General features: G+C 57.4%; 5 protein-coding genes across 6 annotated transcripts; 2 read left to right on the forward strand and 3 right to left on the reverse strand.

Annotated features, from left to right (window-relative positions):
• The first annotated feature begins 626 nt into the window (after positions 1-626).
• On the forward strand, positions 627-3203 carry K452DRAFT_316908 (uncharacterized protein). Of its 2 annotated transcripts, XM_033544014.1 has the most exons (3): positions 627-769; positions 1845-2086; positions 2146-3203. In XM_033544014.1, the coding sequence occupies exons 1-3, from the start codon at positions 757-759 to the stop codon at positions 2890-2892; spliced, it is 1002 nt and encodes a 333-aa protein (XP_033399891.1). In that variant the 5' UTR covers positions 627-756; the 3' UTR covers positions 2893-3203. The 2 variants fall into 2 exon arrangements, with proteins under 2 accessions (XP_033399891.1, XP_033399892.1); XM_033544015.1 differs by lacking the exons at positions 627-769; positions 1845-2086; positions 2146-3203 and adding an exon at positions 1009-1414.
• Positions 3204-3304: 101 nt separating this feature from the next.
• K452DRAFT_357090 (uncharacterized protein) lies at positions 3305-5898 on the reverse strand. Its single transcript, XM_033546090.1, has one exon. It carries the CDS (start codon positions 5802-5804, stop codon positions 3600-3602), a length of 2205 nt encoding a protein of 734 aa, XP_033399893.1. The 5' UTR covers positions 5805-5898; the 3' UTR covers positions 3305-3599.
• Positions 5899-6264: 366 nt separating this feature from the next.
• Positions 6265-8584, reverse strand: K452DRAFT_285419 (uncharacterized protein). The gene is made up of 4 exons (XM_033540110.1): positions 8365-8584; positions 8182-8280; positions 7688-7988; positions 6265-7604 (listed from the first exon to the last, which is right to left on the reverse strand). The coding sequence occupies exons 1-4, from the start codon at positions 8460-8462 to the stop codon at positions 6561-6563; spliced, it is 1542 nt and encodes a 513-aa protein (XP_033399894.1). The 5' UTR covers positions 8463-8584; the 3' UTR covers positions 6265-6560.
• A 119-nt stretch (positions 8585-8703) lies between these two features.
• On the reverse strand, positions 8704-10678 carry K452DRAFT_267394 (uncharacterized protein). Its single transcript, XM_033538840.1, has 2 exons — positions 10644-10678; positions 8704-10575 (listed from the first exon to the last, which is right to left on the reverse strand). Exons 1-2 carry the CDS (start codon positions 10665-10667, stop codon positions 8953-8955), a joined length of 1647 nt encoding a protein of 548 aa, XP_033399895.1. The 5' UTR covers positions 10668-10678; the 3' UTR covers positions 8704-8952.
• A 328-nt stretch (positions 10679-11006) lies between these two features.
• Positions 11007-15192, forward strand: K452DRAFT_306793 (uncharacterized protein; the record flags this gene model as incomplete). Its single annotated transcript, XM_033543018.1, has 3 exons — positions 11007-11407; positions 11721-14332; positions 14426-15192. 3 exons carry the CDS (start codon positions 11007-11009, stop codon positions 15190-15192), a joined length of 3780 nt encoding a protein of 1259 aa, XP_033399896.1.
• Positions 15193-15760: the final 568 nt, after the last annotated feature.

Raw genomic sequence — 15760 nt, forward strand, 5'->3', positions numbered from 1 at the left:
CTGGCCTTGGCAAGGCCGCGTCATAATATGCATGTCGACATGGTAGGTAGTATCTAGACGGAAAAATGGCACCTACGGTAAAGTGTCCGGGTGTCCCCCCCGACAACTAACGTCCGTTACGGTGAAGCGAGATGGTGATACTTGTACGGAGTAGAAGAAGAAACCCAGTTAAAATATGTAGAGTCTGTGTGTGCTCTAAGACCTTTTCACCCATACCCAGGACTCGGCTGTGAGCTAGGCAAGAAGTACTCTGTAGGGACTGCTTGTATCGTCCCCTGTCTTGCTAGACGGTGGATCTCGGTTCCCGGTGACGGACGTTAAGTGCAGTTAATGCTAAGCAGGTGTGAGACGCGGCACTGGAGCCTCAAACGCTTTTACTCAACGGATAGCCATGGATAAAATGATGAAATCGAGATATGGAGGCCAGAGGCATGCATGCAAACAGCATAACGGACGAAGTTGAGCAAAGGCGCGGGGTTTGGGGTTTCTCCAGACTTGCACAGCTGGGGAAAGCTGTTCAGCCCTACTGACTAGCGCAACTGCGTCTTTGGTCTACTGCGCGCACCGGAAACTCGAGCTCTCCTCCCAGGCCCAAGCATAAGCACAACCCAGGCACGCCAAGCAAGCTCTCTTCTCACTCCAGCAACACCCTCGCCAGCCCCTGCTTCAACCTCCTCCCATCACCCGACCCACAATCCCGCTATTCCAAGTCGCCGTCATCCAAAGAACACCCCGTCACCAGGAGAAGAGAAAAAGATGCCTCCAGCAGGTACGTTGCTCACTTTCCTTCCGCGCTTTCCCTAGCCTGCATTGTATCCTATCGCGCCAGCCCTCCCGGTCAACCTCTGGACACTCCTGGCACCCTTTTCACCCTCGGACGCTTTACGCGACAGCGATTTCAAGCCAAAACACCATTACACACCTCCCGAATGCATCCTCTAGCCGACTACCATATGCATCGTATGTCATGACACTGGTTCCCTGGATTACTTCTGGAGCAAAGTCACCAATTCACCACACCACTGGGCTTTCGCGTCAGCCCGGGATGCTCGTATGATATAACGTGGCCCATGCATATCACGATGCCTACCAATCAACGCGTCACTGTTCGGCATACCACCAGCACCTACAGTCCAGCCACCCGGAGAGCAGACGCCACGGTAGCACAAAGTGCAAACATTCATCCACGCCAAAAATCGAAAGCATCGAGCGATTCCCCGCAAACCGAACCTTCAGCCCGATCACCACTGCAACCATCGGTTGATCAAACTTCCCGCAAACGCTATAACGGATCCCTGGACAATTGTTTTGCGGAAGAGAATATCGGGGATATCCATGGCAATAATGGAAGATCCGTCGCACACGTGTTTTGGGCTATGGTGCATTGGTGGCTCGATGTATAGCCTACTGGCTGAACAAGTGAATTCTGCTTTCACCCCCCCAGGATCGAGAGGCTTTATTACTGTGTCTAAAGAATCGTATGGGCATCTGGATCTCGATGAGGGTAGTTTAGCCGCCGTCACACGGCCATCGAGCGGATCATGTCATCGAACGGTTACCTAGGATGTTGAGGATAAAGCTGGATCGACACCCCAGCTATGGCCACTTCGATGATCACTGTATGGCGACAATTCCAACCGTTAGACGAACCTTGCGGCGAAGATTATTCTAGTTACATCACTAGAAGAACCTGGAGCACAATTCCGGATCCAAAGGGAAAAAATCTACCAACACACTTGTGCATTACCGCAAAGTCCGGATTCTGCTTTCTTTCATAGTCACATTTTCAGCATTGTTGTCATAACTTGGCCTTTTGTTTGTTGCACTGGAACTAACGGCAGAAGATCCTAGTGGAACACCTCTACCACCATCAGTGGAAGCCGCCTACTACCGCAAATGCATTGCCCTGAAGCGGAGACTGAATGAAATCGAAGCAAACAACGATGCTGCACGTGTGAGGAAGCGGCGTCTAGACCGCGCGATCATGAAGATGCGGCTAGAGCGTGCCTTTTTGATGGAGCGGCTTTCGGAGAGAATGGCACCAAACGTGGATGAATCAGATCGGAGCACCAGTCCTCCACCAACCGTAAGATCCAGTCCTTCGTGTAGATTCCACAACCTCACTGACGATAGTCTGCGCTCCAGCCGCAAGAAAAGCCCACGCGCAGCAAGCGCACGGCCCGGCAAAAGACTCCGCCCGCAGAATCGCACCACAGCGGCAGCCTGCCGCCGCACCACTCGCCCAGCGCCGCAAGCAACCCCTCGCAGCCGCACCTGCACGCCATGCCCCCGCTGCCGCCGAGCACGCAGTCGACGCCCGACCCGCACCGCACGACAGGTGGCCTGTTCAACTTCTCCGGGCCGGGCAACCCGCCGCCGCCGGCTCTCACGCCCCTCGGCGTCAACGGCACCCCCGGCACGCCGTTCTCAGGCCACCACGCCGCCGGCGCCCACGTCCAGCACCCGGGCATGCCCATCACGCACGGCCTGCCACTGCCACAGCCACAGTTCCTGGACGGCCCGCCCCCCGGTGGCGCTCCTGCCGGGGGCCCTGCATCCACGACGTCGTCGTTCGATCGCGGCAGCGGTGGCAGCGGCGCCGGCGCGGAAAACGGCGGCAGCGCGCCCCCGCCTGCCGGCGCCGAGTACGGGCGGCCGTTTGCGCCGGCGCACTTGGGCGCTGGCGGCGGCGCGACGGGCGAGATGATGAGCGCGGGCCCCGAGATCAGGACGGATGCGAATGGCGAGCGCAGGATTGGCAGTGCTGGCGCGGACGCAGAGATGAGGGACGCGCCGGGTGCGGCGGGGTTCAGTGATGCTGGTGCTGGCGGTGCTGCTGGCGCGCCTGGCGCCACGGGGCCGGGGGGTGGGTTCACGGCTGTGAATCGGTAGAGGGCGTGGGGATGTGAGGGTGTTTGTGGGTGTACGAATGTGTGTGTGCGTGGGTTGAGGGGTCAGTCCGTATAGAGGAGAGGAGAGGAGTTCAGTTGCTTAGGCCTTTGCGTGCTTGCGTGCTTGTTTCTTATTCGACGAGCCATGCATGCGTTCATGCATTCATTCATCGTCCATCATCCATGATCTATCATCCAGAGCGATGCGCGCCAGACTGCAGCCAGCGATACAGCGATACAGCGTTAATGGGATCGGTCAACTCGGTAGTCCGTCAGTCCGTCAATTAGCCACGAACGGGGATATATCCCAGATCATTCTCCGTTCTTTCTATCTTTACCTTTACTTTTATTTTCTTCAACATCCAGTGCGCGATCTGACATCCGATCCGTATGAATGAGTGGTGTGCAAGTGTGCATGCGTACGCGCTTCCATTCGTGCCTATGTCTTGTCTATGAAGTAACTAGCTGATTAAGTGATTGTCAAGTGATTGTTGATTGTTGATTGATTGATTGAGTGGAACTCCGCCTCCCATCCTCCTATCCTCCCATCCATCCATCCATCCATTCATCCATGCACGCATGATCATATCAGATAGAAAGCTAGCTAGCTAAACAGCACGTCATCCTCCCAGCAAAGCAACCTCAAAGGACCTAGCCACCCACGTCGAAGAACGCCACGCCAGGCAGTCAAGACGACATCCATCCACCTCACCTCCACCTCGCGCTGCCACCACCACGACTAGGCCCGCTCCCAAACTCATACGCCCTCGTGTCGCCCCACCCCCTGTCCTTGAACCCGCCACGCCCACCACCAAATCCGCCCCCCTCACCATACCCACCCCCATCTCTATACCCGCCCAGCCTCCCCTCCGCCGCAGCGCCCCCTCCCCTCCCCCCACCTCTATAAAACCTCTCCGCGCCACGTCCTCTCACTCTCGGCTCCGCCACCGCGCCCTCCTCTGGCCCTGCATCCACCAGCACCTCCCCGTCCTGGAACGTGTAGCGGCGACGAGGCTTTGCGTCGTCGTCTGTGGCGCGCCAGTCGCGCTTGGTGCAGCGGTCGAGCTCGTCGAGGCGCTTGTCTGCGAGCGCTTGGGGCACGGGCAGGAAGTAGAGTTTTGGCTTTGCGGTGGTGGAGCTGAAGAGCTTGTCCAGTGCTACGAAGGGCTTGGCGGCTGGGGAGGCGGCTGGGGCCGAGGGCGCGGCGCCGCTGCCGTCTTTGCTTGAGGTAGAGGGTGCGGGCGGGGCGGGCGCTGTGCTTGGACCTGAGAGGCTGTTGGTGCGCGCGCTGGGGAAGTTGGGTTGCGTGGGTGTGGCGGAGGGGGCGCCGGCTTCTCGCAGGACGGCGCGCACGCTGGTCTTGCTTTCCGTGGGTGCGTCTGCGTCGCCGTCGTCGTTGGTGGGTGTGACGGGCTCATAGATGACTTCCCATCGCTTGCCCATGCGGCTGCCGCCCTCTTTTGTGGCTGCCTCCTCCGTATCGATCCACTCCTGCACCTTTTCTTCGGGCACAAAGTCCGCCCATAGTGCTTTTCTGCTGCGCTCGGCCGGCCAGACCGCATCGTGGAGGTTGCTCCGGACGCGTGCTGCCGCGCTGACCGAGTTGAAAAGTGCCAGGACGTGTGTCCTGATCGGATCGAGATGGAATAGCTCAAGCACATCAGGATTGGGGCTGGCTGAAGACGGAGGGGAGGCGAGAGCGATGAGGTGGGATTTCAAACCCGCCGGTTGTAGTGGGCGCATGAAGTTCCGGATGTATAAGCCACGGGTGGCGGGGTGTAAGGCTGGAGAGATTGGGCGATCATCTTCAGCTGCATCGGCGACATGGGACGGCGTTTCGGCAGACCCAGGACCAGATGCAGGCTGGAAGAGAGATTTATAGCGGACTTCTTTGACTGGTTTTGCGGAATGGCGTGGTGAAGATGGTCTCCGGCTTCCTTCAGGAGAGCGACTTCTCCGGTCGCGTTGATCTTCCTCAAAATCTACACGTTCAGCGAGAACCTGCTGCCCACGTTCGCCTATACTTGGATCCTCTCTTTGTTCTGCGCTCGGCTCCGCCTTCTCCTCAGCCATTCTGGTATGCGAGATGTCCATCACATCATCACTCGTTTTCGCAGGCAGAACAGTCTCCGCAGGTGCCGCATCCACGGGCGCATCCGCCTCAGCCAAGACCTCATTGTTGCACTTTGCCCCTCCCTCCGTCGCATCGGCCAAACCCTTTTCTACAGGGACGCCTCCATCCTCCTTCAGATGCACAGTTCCAGATTCTTCCTCCTGTTTCAGCTTCTTCTTCGCTGCTTCCTGCGCATCGAGGGGAGGTGTGACACTGCGCCTCTTCCGTTTCCGCGAATCTTCTATTATGTCTGCCGAACCAAGCCGCGAGGTCTCCGCACTGAGCTCGGGATCTGCGGTGGTCGATGCCGTCTCCGCTTCGGCCTCTACCGGTGCTGATAATGGCTGCTCGTGCGTCGGGATCGGAGTCTGCGATACGGAGGTATTTGCGGTGCCGGGCCGCTGGGTTCGTTCTTCAACTGGTGGCGCCGGGCTAACCTCCGCCACCGCATCTGGCTCTTTGGTCGAGGCCTCTGTGGGCTGAATCGCGTCGTGGTGCTCTACGGCTCGTTCTGGCTCCCGATCCGGCTCATGCTCGGCCGACACCTTTTCGATGAGGTCGTCTTCTTGGGCGGTCGGCTCATCCGGCGCAATTGATTCCTTCATTTCCTCATCTTCCGCCTCATCTGGTGGCGCATCGTCGTCGGCTTCGGGCTGCGCGCCAGTCGTGGGTGCAGCGTTGTCCTCTTCCTCAAGCCTTTCGATAATCTGCTGTTTGCGCGTGAGGCCGGTTGAGGGGATGCCGCGCTCCTTGAGGAGGCCGCGCAGGTTCGCGACGGTGAGCTTGTTGTAGTCGGTCATGGCATCAACGGGGAGGACTCCCTAGGCAGCGAAGTCGCCGGGGAGAGTGAAGGCGATTGATGTGATTATCTGGGGCGGCAGTCGCGATGAGGTCGGAGCGCGAAGCTGTCAAGTGCTAGTGCTTGCCCTGATGCGTGATGCCATCACCGGCTAAACTCCGGCCCGTCTCAGCTCTGGGCCCTCGCCCGCATGCGGTAGGAGTTGCATAAAATAGTGCACTCCATCCTTTCAAACCGGCCAGCCGGCTATGAACCTATCGTCTTTGCATGCGCTCCATGAGATAAATTACCTTACCCTCGCAATCAAGCCAAGCTTTTGCCAACCCCAATGGCCCCTCCGCTTACGTACTCTCATAGCTTGTCAGGGGCAACAGAATCTCCGAGGCCCGAGACAGCCAAGACCTATCACACCAGTTGTATACGTATACAACCAACCTACCTGTGTTAGCCTCACACTAGCCAAGATGGCGTATCGCCAGCACTGCCTACGTGACGTGTCGCACCATTTATCTCATGTCCGAACAAACTGAAACTGAGGGCCGAGGCTTTGATTGATGTCGTTACGGTTCGTTCCAGACAAACTCGCGGAGCACTGTGTGCGAGTATAGTAGTAACTAAAGAAATAAAATAAGAAAAAATAGCATCCTTTTTCCCTAACAGTGTTCCTCGTGCAGCAGCCGTGGGCGTAGAAGAAAAATACAACAATAAAACACCCCAACACCAGACTGGACATACTGGGAAAAGTCGGGCCAACGCATCAGACAAACTTGGTCGGTTGTGGCTGTGCATGGCTCAGTAGGTGCAGCTCATCGCTCTCGTCGTGATTGTCGGGGCTCCTCTGTCGGTTGCCCGGCCCATACATCGCGTCCGAGTCCACTCTGCCCCTGCCATACGACGTTTCCGCATTGTCAAACTGCCCGTGCTGCCCAAATCCATAATCCTGCTGCACTCTTCCCCTTCGTTCGTCCGGGTGCTCGAAAGGGCTGTGTCCAGGGCTGTCGTCGGCGTCTATGCTCGACCTTCTATCGAATTCATCTCCATATCCGTCTCGGGTGCGGGAATCTGTCCGGGTTCGCTGGTAAGCGCTGCTCTGGTCTGTCATCTCCACGGGTCCGAGGGCGCTTGCCTGTGTGGTCAGGCCAGTCTTTTGGTAGCTGGCATCTTCGTGACGATGCCGGACGCCGACAAATAGCCAGCGGAAACCGCGTGCGGAAGCCTTGACAACGTCCCAGATGTTAAAAGCATCGATAATGGCACCAAGCCCCATGATACCACCCTTGTATCTCTTCGGCCTTTTCTCGCCAGTAAGAGGCGCATCGGGGTCCGCGGTGTAGTTTGGATCCATTGCGACTTGAGTCTTACTGACTCTGTAGGGCTTCCAGGGAAACGCGAAGAGGTGCAGGACGGCGAAGAAGGCCATTTCAACGCAGACGAGGAGAGAAGGTATTCCGACCTTGATATCAGCATACGCGAGGTAATCGGATGTTGTCAAGATATCGTGGTTCGTGAGAAAGTCGATGAGCAGGCCTTGCCAGAAGCAGAAGAAGATGACCAGCTTGATGGCGAGGACCTTCAAAAATGGAGAGTGCTGTGCCAGGTCCGGCTTGAGTTGAATGTAGAACTGAATTACGCAATACATGGCGATGGTGACGCCCCCGGCCTGGAAAATTTCAATGTAAACCTCCGCAAAGGCGGGCGACCATGAATCTTCGCAGAGAACCTCATAGTACTGCGCAACGACAGCGACAAAGGTGAAGAAGACGCGGATGAAGCAGTATTGAAAGACGGAGATCCATATAACCTGGGTAATGTCTCAGTCAGCTGACAGATACCGCACCAATGGTACGCCTTGTGCCGTGCGGTCAGCAATGAATCTTGACGTACGTTGAACCAGGTCAGTCCACTCCGCGGCTTCCGAAGCCAGCCCTTGTTCTCTCCTCCGCTGATTTTTTGCGCCCATGTGAGGGGCCACACCCAATTTAGGGGCTCGACGTGTCGGAAGTACTCCTTCTGCTCATGGACGGAGGGCGCAACATAGTTGCAGAGCAGGGCGAAGAAACTGGAGATTGCAAAGGCCTCGTAGCAGTCGCGCATGACCTCGAAGTATACGTGTTTTTGGTAGTAGTGAAAGGAAAGGAGCGAGACGGTCGCGTAAATGGGTATCATAAACAGAATGCGGATTGTTCTGAGGCAATGCGGTCAGCATTTCACCCAATGCCACACGGCGAAGGCATTGCCAGGCTGCAGCGGGAGCGGAGGTAGCGGCATGGCTGCGAGAGGTGTTTTTTTTCTTCGGTCTGCGGTTGTCTCGACATTTGCAACCTCCGACCCCCAACGTTGCCGCGCAAGCGATTTCGAACGGAAAATGAGGCACGTACTGTCGCTGCTCCCACGGTCTCGAGTAGTGCGTCGCATGGCGGAAGATCAGGTATAGGCTGACACCTATGGATATGGCGCTGAAAACGAAGCCGATGATTCTGGGCGATGGGTCAGTCGGGCGCTTCTCTTGTGAAGACAGTCAGGCCTCATTTGCGCGGAGCTTGGCGGGCCAGGATACTTACTCGCCGATGGTGTGGAAGTTGACGCCGAGTTCTGTGCCGGACAGACTCCAGACGTCCTCCTCGCTGATCTTCTTGAGTTCCTTCTCGGGGCACTTCATCGTGGGCCGGTTGGATGTCAAAGTCAGCGAGGGCGGAAGTGCAATAACTAAGTGTCGGGTGTCGCGGCGGCTTTGTTCATTATTGAAACGGCCTTGGCGTATTGAAGTGGTCAAAGTGGAACGCGCGGGTGCAAGGCTGAGTGGCCGTGTCAAGTGCCAGGCCTAATGCCTATTTGTCGCTAAAATAGGGGTCAGGGCTGCACTTGATAACGTCATCAAGCTGCCTTACTGCGCGCCGTGTCTGTGCTCCGGCCGGCAGCCGGCTCTGTAGAAGCCGCTGCAGGTGGGAATGCGGCGTTGCTATGGGCGCAGAGGTGGGCGGCTGGTTGCGGGCTATCTAGGTATCAGAGTATCGATCGTTTCCAAAACACCCTGCGACCCTCCCGCCGCCGATCGCCAGCAACGCTAGGTGCTGTACTAGGTACAGCCGGCGGGCTTAGTACACTACGTGGTAAAAGGCTACTATATTTGGAAGACCTTTCCTCGTCCCTCACTCGTCCACACCACCACCCCCACCCACCTCAGCCTCAACTGCCCCGCCGCTCGTGTTGCCGACTGCGCCATTCCCGCCGTTTGTGCCCCGCTCTCGCCTCCCGCGCGCCCCGGCCTTCAGTACCTCCCACTTCTCCCGGTACCTGCCAAGCACGCTCAACAGCTTCTCGTTCTCCCGAGTCACCTTTTCGTTCTCCCGCTCCGTGAGCTCCTTCTCGCGTGCCATTGACTCCACCAAGATCTCCAGCTCCCGCAGCCGTTGCTCCATGTTAGTGTCAGACTGATTGCTACCTCCAACCGTGGGCGGCGACGCTTGCGACGGTCGCTGAGCCCGGAAGCTCTGCGCCAGTGCAAGAGATTGCGACTGAGACGACGCCTCCCACATGTGCAGTCTCTTGCTGAGCTTGTCGAGGAGCTGGCGCATCATGTTGTTCTCTAGCTCCAGCTCTTCCATCGTCTTCTTACCTCCTGTGTTGGCTCGGACCACTTCTCCTCCGGCGGCAGCAGCACTACCAGCCGATCCGGGTCGTGTCCGATGGCCGGTGCGAGAAGCTTTAGGCGAAGGGGGCGCAGGCTCCTCGTTGGCATCTACAAATTCGTCGCCTTCAAAGGAGCCTTCTTCTTCAATAATGGGCGAGGGCATGTTATGGCCCTGGCTGCCGCTGTGGTTCAGTATACCGGCGTACGAAACTGTACCGCCCGTGGTTGGCACTACATAAAAGCTTTCGGCAGGGCGGCCGAAATTACTTCCTGGTGTCCCTTCGAGAGCTTTCAATGTAGCCTTGGAGAGAAAAGTTGAGGGATCTGGGTTGGATTCTGATTTAACATTTGCGCCATCTTTGATGCTTATGGAAGGGTGTTTGACCGATGATCTTGCAGCGAGTTTCTGGGGTGCAGGTGGTTGAGGGGTCTCCTCAGCCATCAGAGGAAGACCCGCGAAAGCTAGAGGAGCGGAAAGAGCAGAATAAACGGTCTCAAAAGTGGAGAAGAAGCGTTTAAATCCTTCGTCTGACTTGCTTGGCCTGTCCATAGAAGTTTCGCCCTCTGTGGCCCTGCTGGCCTGCGGAGACGAGCTAGCATCCGCGGCGGCTTTGGCCATGTGGTGTGCTCCCTCTCTCCTGGCATCATGGGCGACGGATCTGTCCGCCCTGTTGAATATCCTACCGTCCGCATTTTGCACGGATATGGCTGGGGCTGCCGGTCGACGCTGGGAGCCAGGAATGCCGCGGGCAGTCGCTAGATTGCTGGCAATCGAAGAGGTTGAATCACGCAGCGGCTTGCGGCGCGGCGCGGCCTTGTTCGGCGAATGTGGGTTTCTCTTGGGCGACAAAGTCTGAGCTGCGGGGGTGGCAGCAGCCGGGGGAGCAACGTCGGGCGAGGGCGCGTCTTGCGACGGTTCGGGTTGGGGTGCGGTCGGAGCAGAGGCGGTCTTGGAGCTGATGATGCTTGCCAGCCGGTGATGATGGCTCTCGAGCAGGCGCAGTATGCGTAGGGCCTCGGCATCGCCGGTGTCTTTGGCGGCTTTGGAGAACTCGCCGGCAGCCTGCTGGTGCTCATCGGAGGCTTGCGACGAGTTGGCCTTCCACGTCTCGGCGGAAGCGTTGCGCGCATGGGCATGTGCCTGGGAAAAGAGAGATGGTTAGTAGTTGTCAGAGGGAGAGAAGAGCGCGGGCAGTGGGAGTGGAGTACAAGAGTGAGTGGTGCCGTCTCCATGACGCGGTGGTTGTTGCTTTGACGGGGGAGCGGGAGTGCGGGAGCAGGTGCGGCTGCTTTGGGGTACGCGATGATCTGCGTGCGGATGACGTTGGCCCGGACAGGAAAAGGAAACGACGAATTAAAAGCAGCACATCACGATATACCGCGGCTCTTCACGATTATGGGGATGCGCTCTTACCACGCGTTCCTTCCAAGGTCTCAGCGTCTCAGCCTCAGCGCCGAGCCGCCGTGCCGAGTTCCCTAGTATCCTGCTGTCACATAGCGACATCATAGTCCAGTGCAACCGCGCCTTAACTCTGCCTGCCCACGCCTGTCACCACGGTTGCACCAGACACCATGGATTCTTCTTCGGACGTGGGCTCAGTGCGCTCGACCACCCGCTTCGGCCTTTCCAAAGTCTTCGCTGGCCGTCGCCATCGCAAGAGCGACTCTCTCACCGCGCCACCGTTGGTGCCTGGCATTGAAGACGACGCTGGTGGCTTGCGCTCTTCGATCGACGAGGCGCTGGGGAAGCTGAGAGACAAGGCGAGAAGCTCGAGCGACAGCCGGCGAGACAGCATTGACTCGCCCAATCGCCTGTCGAGCCTTCTGCGGAGGGCACGGCGGCACGATGAAGAGGCAGAGGCCGCCAACAGCCTGGAGTACGAGCTCAGCCACCACGGGAGCGAGGAGTCGTTGAACCTGGCACTGCACAAGAGCGTCGCCAGCAGCCTCCTGACAGAGGACGAGTCAGAAGAGTGAGTATCATTTGCTTTTCCCCTCTTGTTTGCTGAGGTTGGCGCTTGCATCTGCCCTCAGTTCGCCTTGGCGTCATGCCGGCGAGCTTGGGGCGCGCGGGCTGTGAGATTCGGGGATCGCCCTTGCACCCCTACCCGCCCGCCCACGCTCCTTTACGGTTTACCCTCGCCCGCCCTCCACAGAGACGCTCCACCACAACGGGCGGTGCTTCTTTTTCGTATTCGTATCTTCTCATTGATTGAATGCCCTCTTCGCGACGCCCCTCCCATTGCGTCTCCTTTATCTACGCTAATCATCCTGCTTCGCCTTCAGACCGCCCGTCAGACCCTCGCTTTCCCCACACCAATCTCACGCTGGCTACCTTACCCTCTCCTCCCCTCTGATTGCCTCCGAGGCTGTCGACTCAACCTCCTCCTCCCTCCCCACCATCTCCGACACCGAACAATCCATTGACGACACGCTGGCGCCAAAGCACGCGAGCACCCTTGCCGAACCCCAACCATCAAAGAGGCGCGGTTCATCCCCAGCAAGAAAGCTCAAAGACACGTTCGGAACCGCCAAGAAGCCTTCCACATCCAAGTCTGCCACCGAGCACACCAAGTCCGCCAGCACCGGCAGCGGAGGAGGACTCGGCTCGTTATTCTCCACCGGCAAGAGGTCGCGTGGCAGCTCCAAGGTTGACCTTGTAGAAGAGGCGCCGCTCGAATCTGGAGAAGGGCCGCAGGCTTCGTTGAAGCGGACCGAAGCTCCGGACCATATCGATACCGGCAGAAAACCACCAACGGCCCCGGAGCTAGGTCATGGTCCGACCACGATCCTAACGCCCCCTACACCCACCGACGCCAACCCAAACTATTTCGCTAGACCTGCTACCGCCGCTTCTGCTTCAAAAGCAGACCACAAGCCATCCCCATCCGATCCCAAGGTCATCCTTGCCCCCTCTGGGAACATCGTCTCACGCCGTGCGCGCTCATCGACCAATCCGCCCAGCAGGCTCTCGAACTCGATATTAGCCCCCCTGACCCCGACCGTCGAAGAGACCAAGACCCCCGGTGGCACCCTCACATCACCAACAACCGGCTTCTTCTCATCGGTATTCTCTGCCGCCCAAAACGCCGCTACTCATCTGGGCAGTACAATCACCTATCCCAGTCAACGGAACCGAAGCGTAACCGCGCCTGAGATTGGTACCGAAAATACTGGTGCAGCGGGTGGAGAAGAGGTTATTGGCGGTGCTTCCGATACGTCTGAGCCCGAACAACCTGGCTCTCCTGAGAAGAAGCTTGCGATCGAAACACTTGGTTCGGGAGATTTGAGTCTGAGCCAACTTGGGATTGCAGAGACTGGATCTGAGAATAAAGATATGGCATCCAATGCAGAGATGGTGGGGTCGCGGCCTCTTACGCCGATTATAAGCTACGCAGATGAAGCTTCGGCAAGAGCGGAGGATAGCGCTGCGGCGAAGGCTGTTTCTGACGCTTACCTCCGTGGACCCGCAGAGGGTGCATTGAACGGCGAGCGTTCAAGATCATTGTCAGCAGTGTCGGACTCGCAGGCACAGCCAGGGCCATCGGGCGACCTACCTGAGACTCGGGTCAAGCGTAGCGGTAGCATGCGGAGCCGTCTGAGCGGTGGTCGCACACGCAGACATCGTGGGAGCTCCGCAACCACCGGCACAGGCGTGGGTCCTCCATTGAGCCATAGCACGACGACTTTGACCGCTGGACGGACCGCAACGGGCTTCGCCGTGGCAAGCGCTAAGCGAAACAGGGACTTTCATCAGCAGTTCCGGAGCGTGCCAGAGGACGACTATCTCATTGACGATTACAGCGCTGCGCTTCAACGTGACATTTTGCTGCACGGCAGGCTCTATGTCTCCGAAGGTCATATCTGCTTCTCCAGCAACATTCTGGGATGGGTGACCAACCTTGTCATTAGTTTCGACGAGGTCGTCACGATTGAAAAGAAGAGCACAGCAGTCATCTTTCCAAACGCTATCGTCATTCAGACTCTACATGCTCGCAATGTCTTTGCAAGTCTTGTGAGCAGAGACAACACCTATGATCTCCTGATTGGGATCTGGAAAATCAGCCATCCGAACCTTAAGAGTTCTCTCAACGGCATTATACTCGATCCTGGCGCAGGAAACGGAGACAAGACCGAGAAGGGAGAAGCGCCTGAAGTCATCGAAGATGGCTCAGAAGAAGGTTCGGAGGACGAAGTCTACGACGAAGATGACGATGAGGAGGCCGCTGCAAGCTTCGAGGAACCTGGCGAGGGCAGCGTTGCTGGCAGTGAGGTCAATGCCGAGACACAAGGTGGCAAATCTGTTAGCCGCAAACCTTCTGCCGTCACAGTGGGCCAGCCCGCCAACGGTGGTCCTGTCAAGGATGCTGGTGCCGCCGAGGCCCCCGCACCAGGAGCTCCCGATGCTCAAGACTTTCCCGGCCCAGCATCTCATGGAGAGACTCAGTGCGGCGATGATGGAGACCACTTCCCTATCGTTCTTATGGATACTACCATTCCTGCTCCGCTAGGCAAGGTTTACTCTATGATGTTTGGACCGCAATCCGGCACATGGATGCGGAAATGGTTGATTGACGATCAGAAGTCACAAGACTTGCAGATGGAAGACGACAAGCAAGGACTTGGCGAGAGCAAGAAGCAGTTCAATTACTCGTTCATCAAGCCTCTGAACGCTCCCATCGGCCCGAAACAAACCAAATGTATCGTTACGCAGACGTTGGATCAGTTCGACTTGGAGAAGGCTGTTACCGTTACTTGCTCGACACAGAACCCGGATGTGCCGAGCGGTAACATCTTCTTGGTGAAGACAAAGTATTGCCTTATGTGGGGCCCCGGCAACTCGACTCGCATGGTTATGAACTGCACCATCGAGTGGTCGGGTAAGAGTTGGTTAAAGGGTACGTGCCATCTCTGATGTGTTTGTTATTTGTTTTCATACGACTTGGTTCTATCTAACTTTGCGAAACGCTTACTGACGCATCATTCTCCAGGTCCCATCGAAAAGGGTACAAACGAGGGTCAGTTGGCATATGCGAAAGACCTAGTCGCCGCATTGCGCGGGGCCGTTTCCCAGAAAGCGGGTCCATCAGGTGGCAAACCTGGCAAGAAGGGCAAGAAGGGCCGCAAGAAGGCGGAATCCGAATCACCCAATGGAGCCTCGACACCTGCCGCGGCAGCACCAGCAGAGGCGAAGGCGGCCGATTGGGGCCTGCTGGAGCCGCTGCATGGTATTCTTGGCCCAATTACAGACATGCTACCCGGATTTATCAACGCACAGCTCGTCATCGTGGTGTTGGTCCTGATGGTACTTATTATGAGTTTCCGGTCACCGAGCAAGGCCAAGACACCTTACGGCGGGCTGGGAGTACCGGGTCTGGCGACGCCGCAGCGCGTCATTGCGTACGAGGAGATGTGGCGACGCGAGGAGAGCGAGTTGTGGGATTGGCTGGAGGAGCGGGTGCGCATGGATCGCACCTCGGGCATGGGTATGCCTGCCGCGCCGACGGTGCGCAAGCAGGACGTTCGTCGTATGGGCGAGAAGCTCGGCGACGAGCGCATGTCGCAGCGCCAGATGGAGGATGCAATCCGCGTCACCCAGGAAAGGCTCGAGGTGCTGAAACAGGCTGTCGAGCGCAAGGGACCAATGAAGGGTGACAGGATGCAGAGTACTCCGGAGGGAGAGGAGCTGCAGCAACCGCTGGCGGAAGAGAACACTGCAGACGCCGCCGCTGCGACGGAAAGCGTCAAGGAAGTATAACGTTCGTTTCTTTTGCGTTGTTTTCCACTATACATATATTTCCTTTTGGGTTTTGGGTCATTGTTTGGCATTGTAAAAGTACCACTGTCGACATAGTCTCCTCCTATGTTTCCTTAACATTTCCTTCCTTTCCTATATTTTCCTTAGTTGTATTTTCTATCTCGGGGGTCGTCTCAACTCGGTGCAGCTAGGTCTAGAGGCTGGGCATGGAGGAGCCGGGGCAATTGATACCACCATTTGCTTTGTTTGAAAAAAGATCTACGAATAGCACTTTTTACACTTTTGTGCCTTCTGCAGCGGACGGGACAGACATTCGTACTCGGGTGGCACGCCTGCCTTGTGCACACACTCATCCATTGCACGTACTCACAAAGGTTCTACCTATTTCCCGAATCTGCCTATCCCATCTATCCCTAGCTACACCCCCACCTGGCCGCGCGTAGCTAAATAACCGAGAAACCCTGATCGCCGCGGCGGCAGATCGTCCGGGCGGCAGTCTCGACGCCGATCGGGATCCCCGTTCGCTCGCTCGGGCTCGGCTTGTTTCGCATAGATGAGCGCGTGGCAG

The sequence above is a fragment of the Aplosporella prunicola genome (assembly GCF_010093885.1).
Source record: "Aplosporella prunicola CBS 121167 unplaced genomic scaffold K452scaffold_7, whole genome shotgun sequence".
Taxonomy (NCBI): domain Eukaryota; kingdom Fungi; phylum Ascomycota; class Dothideomycetes; order Botryosphaeriales; family Aplosporellaceae; genus Aplosporella; species Aplosporella prunicola.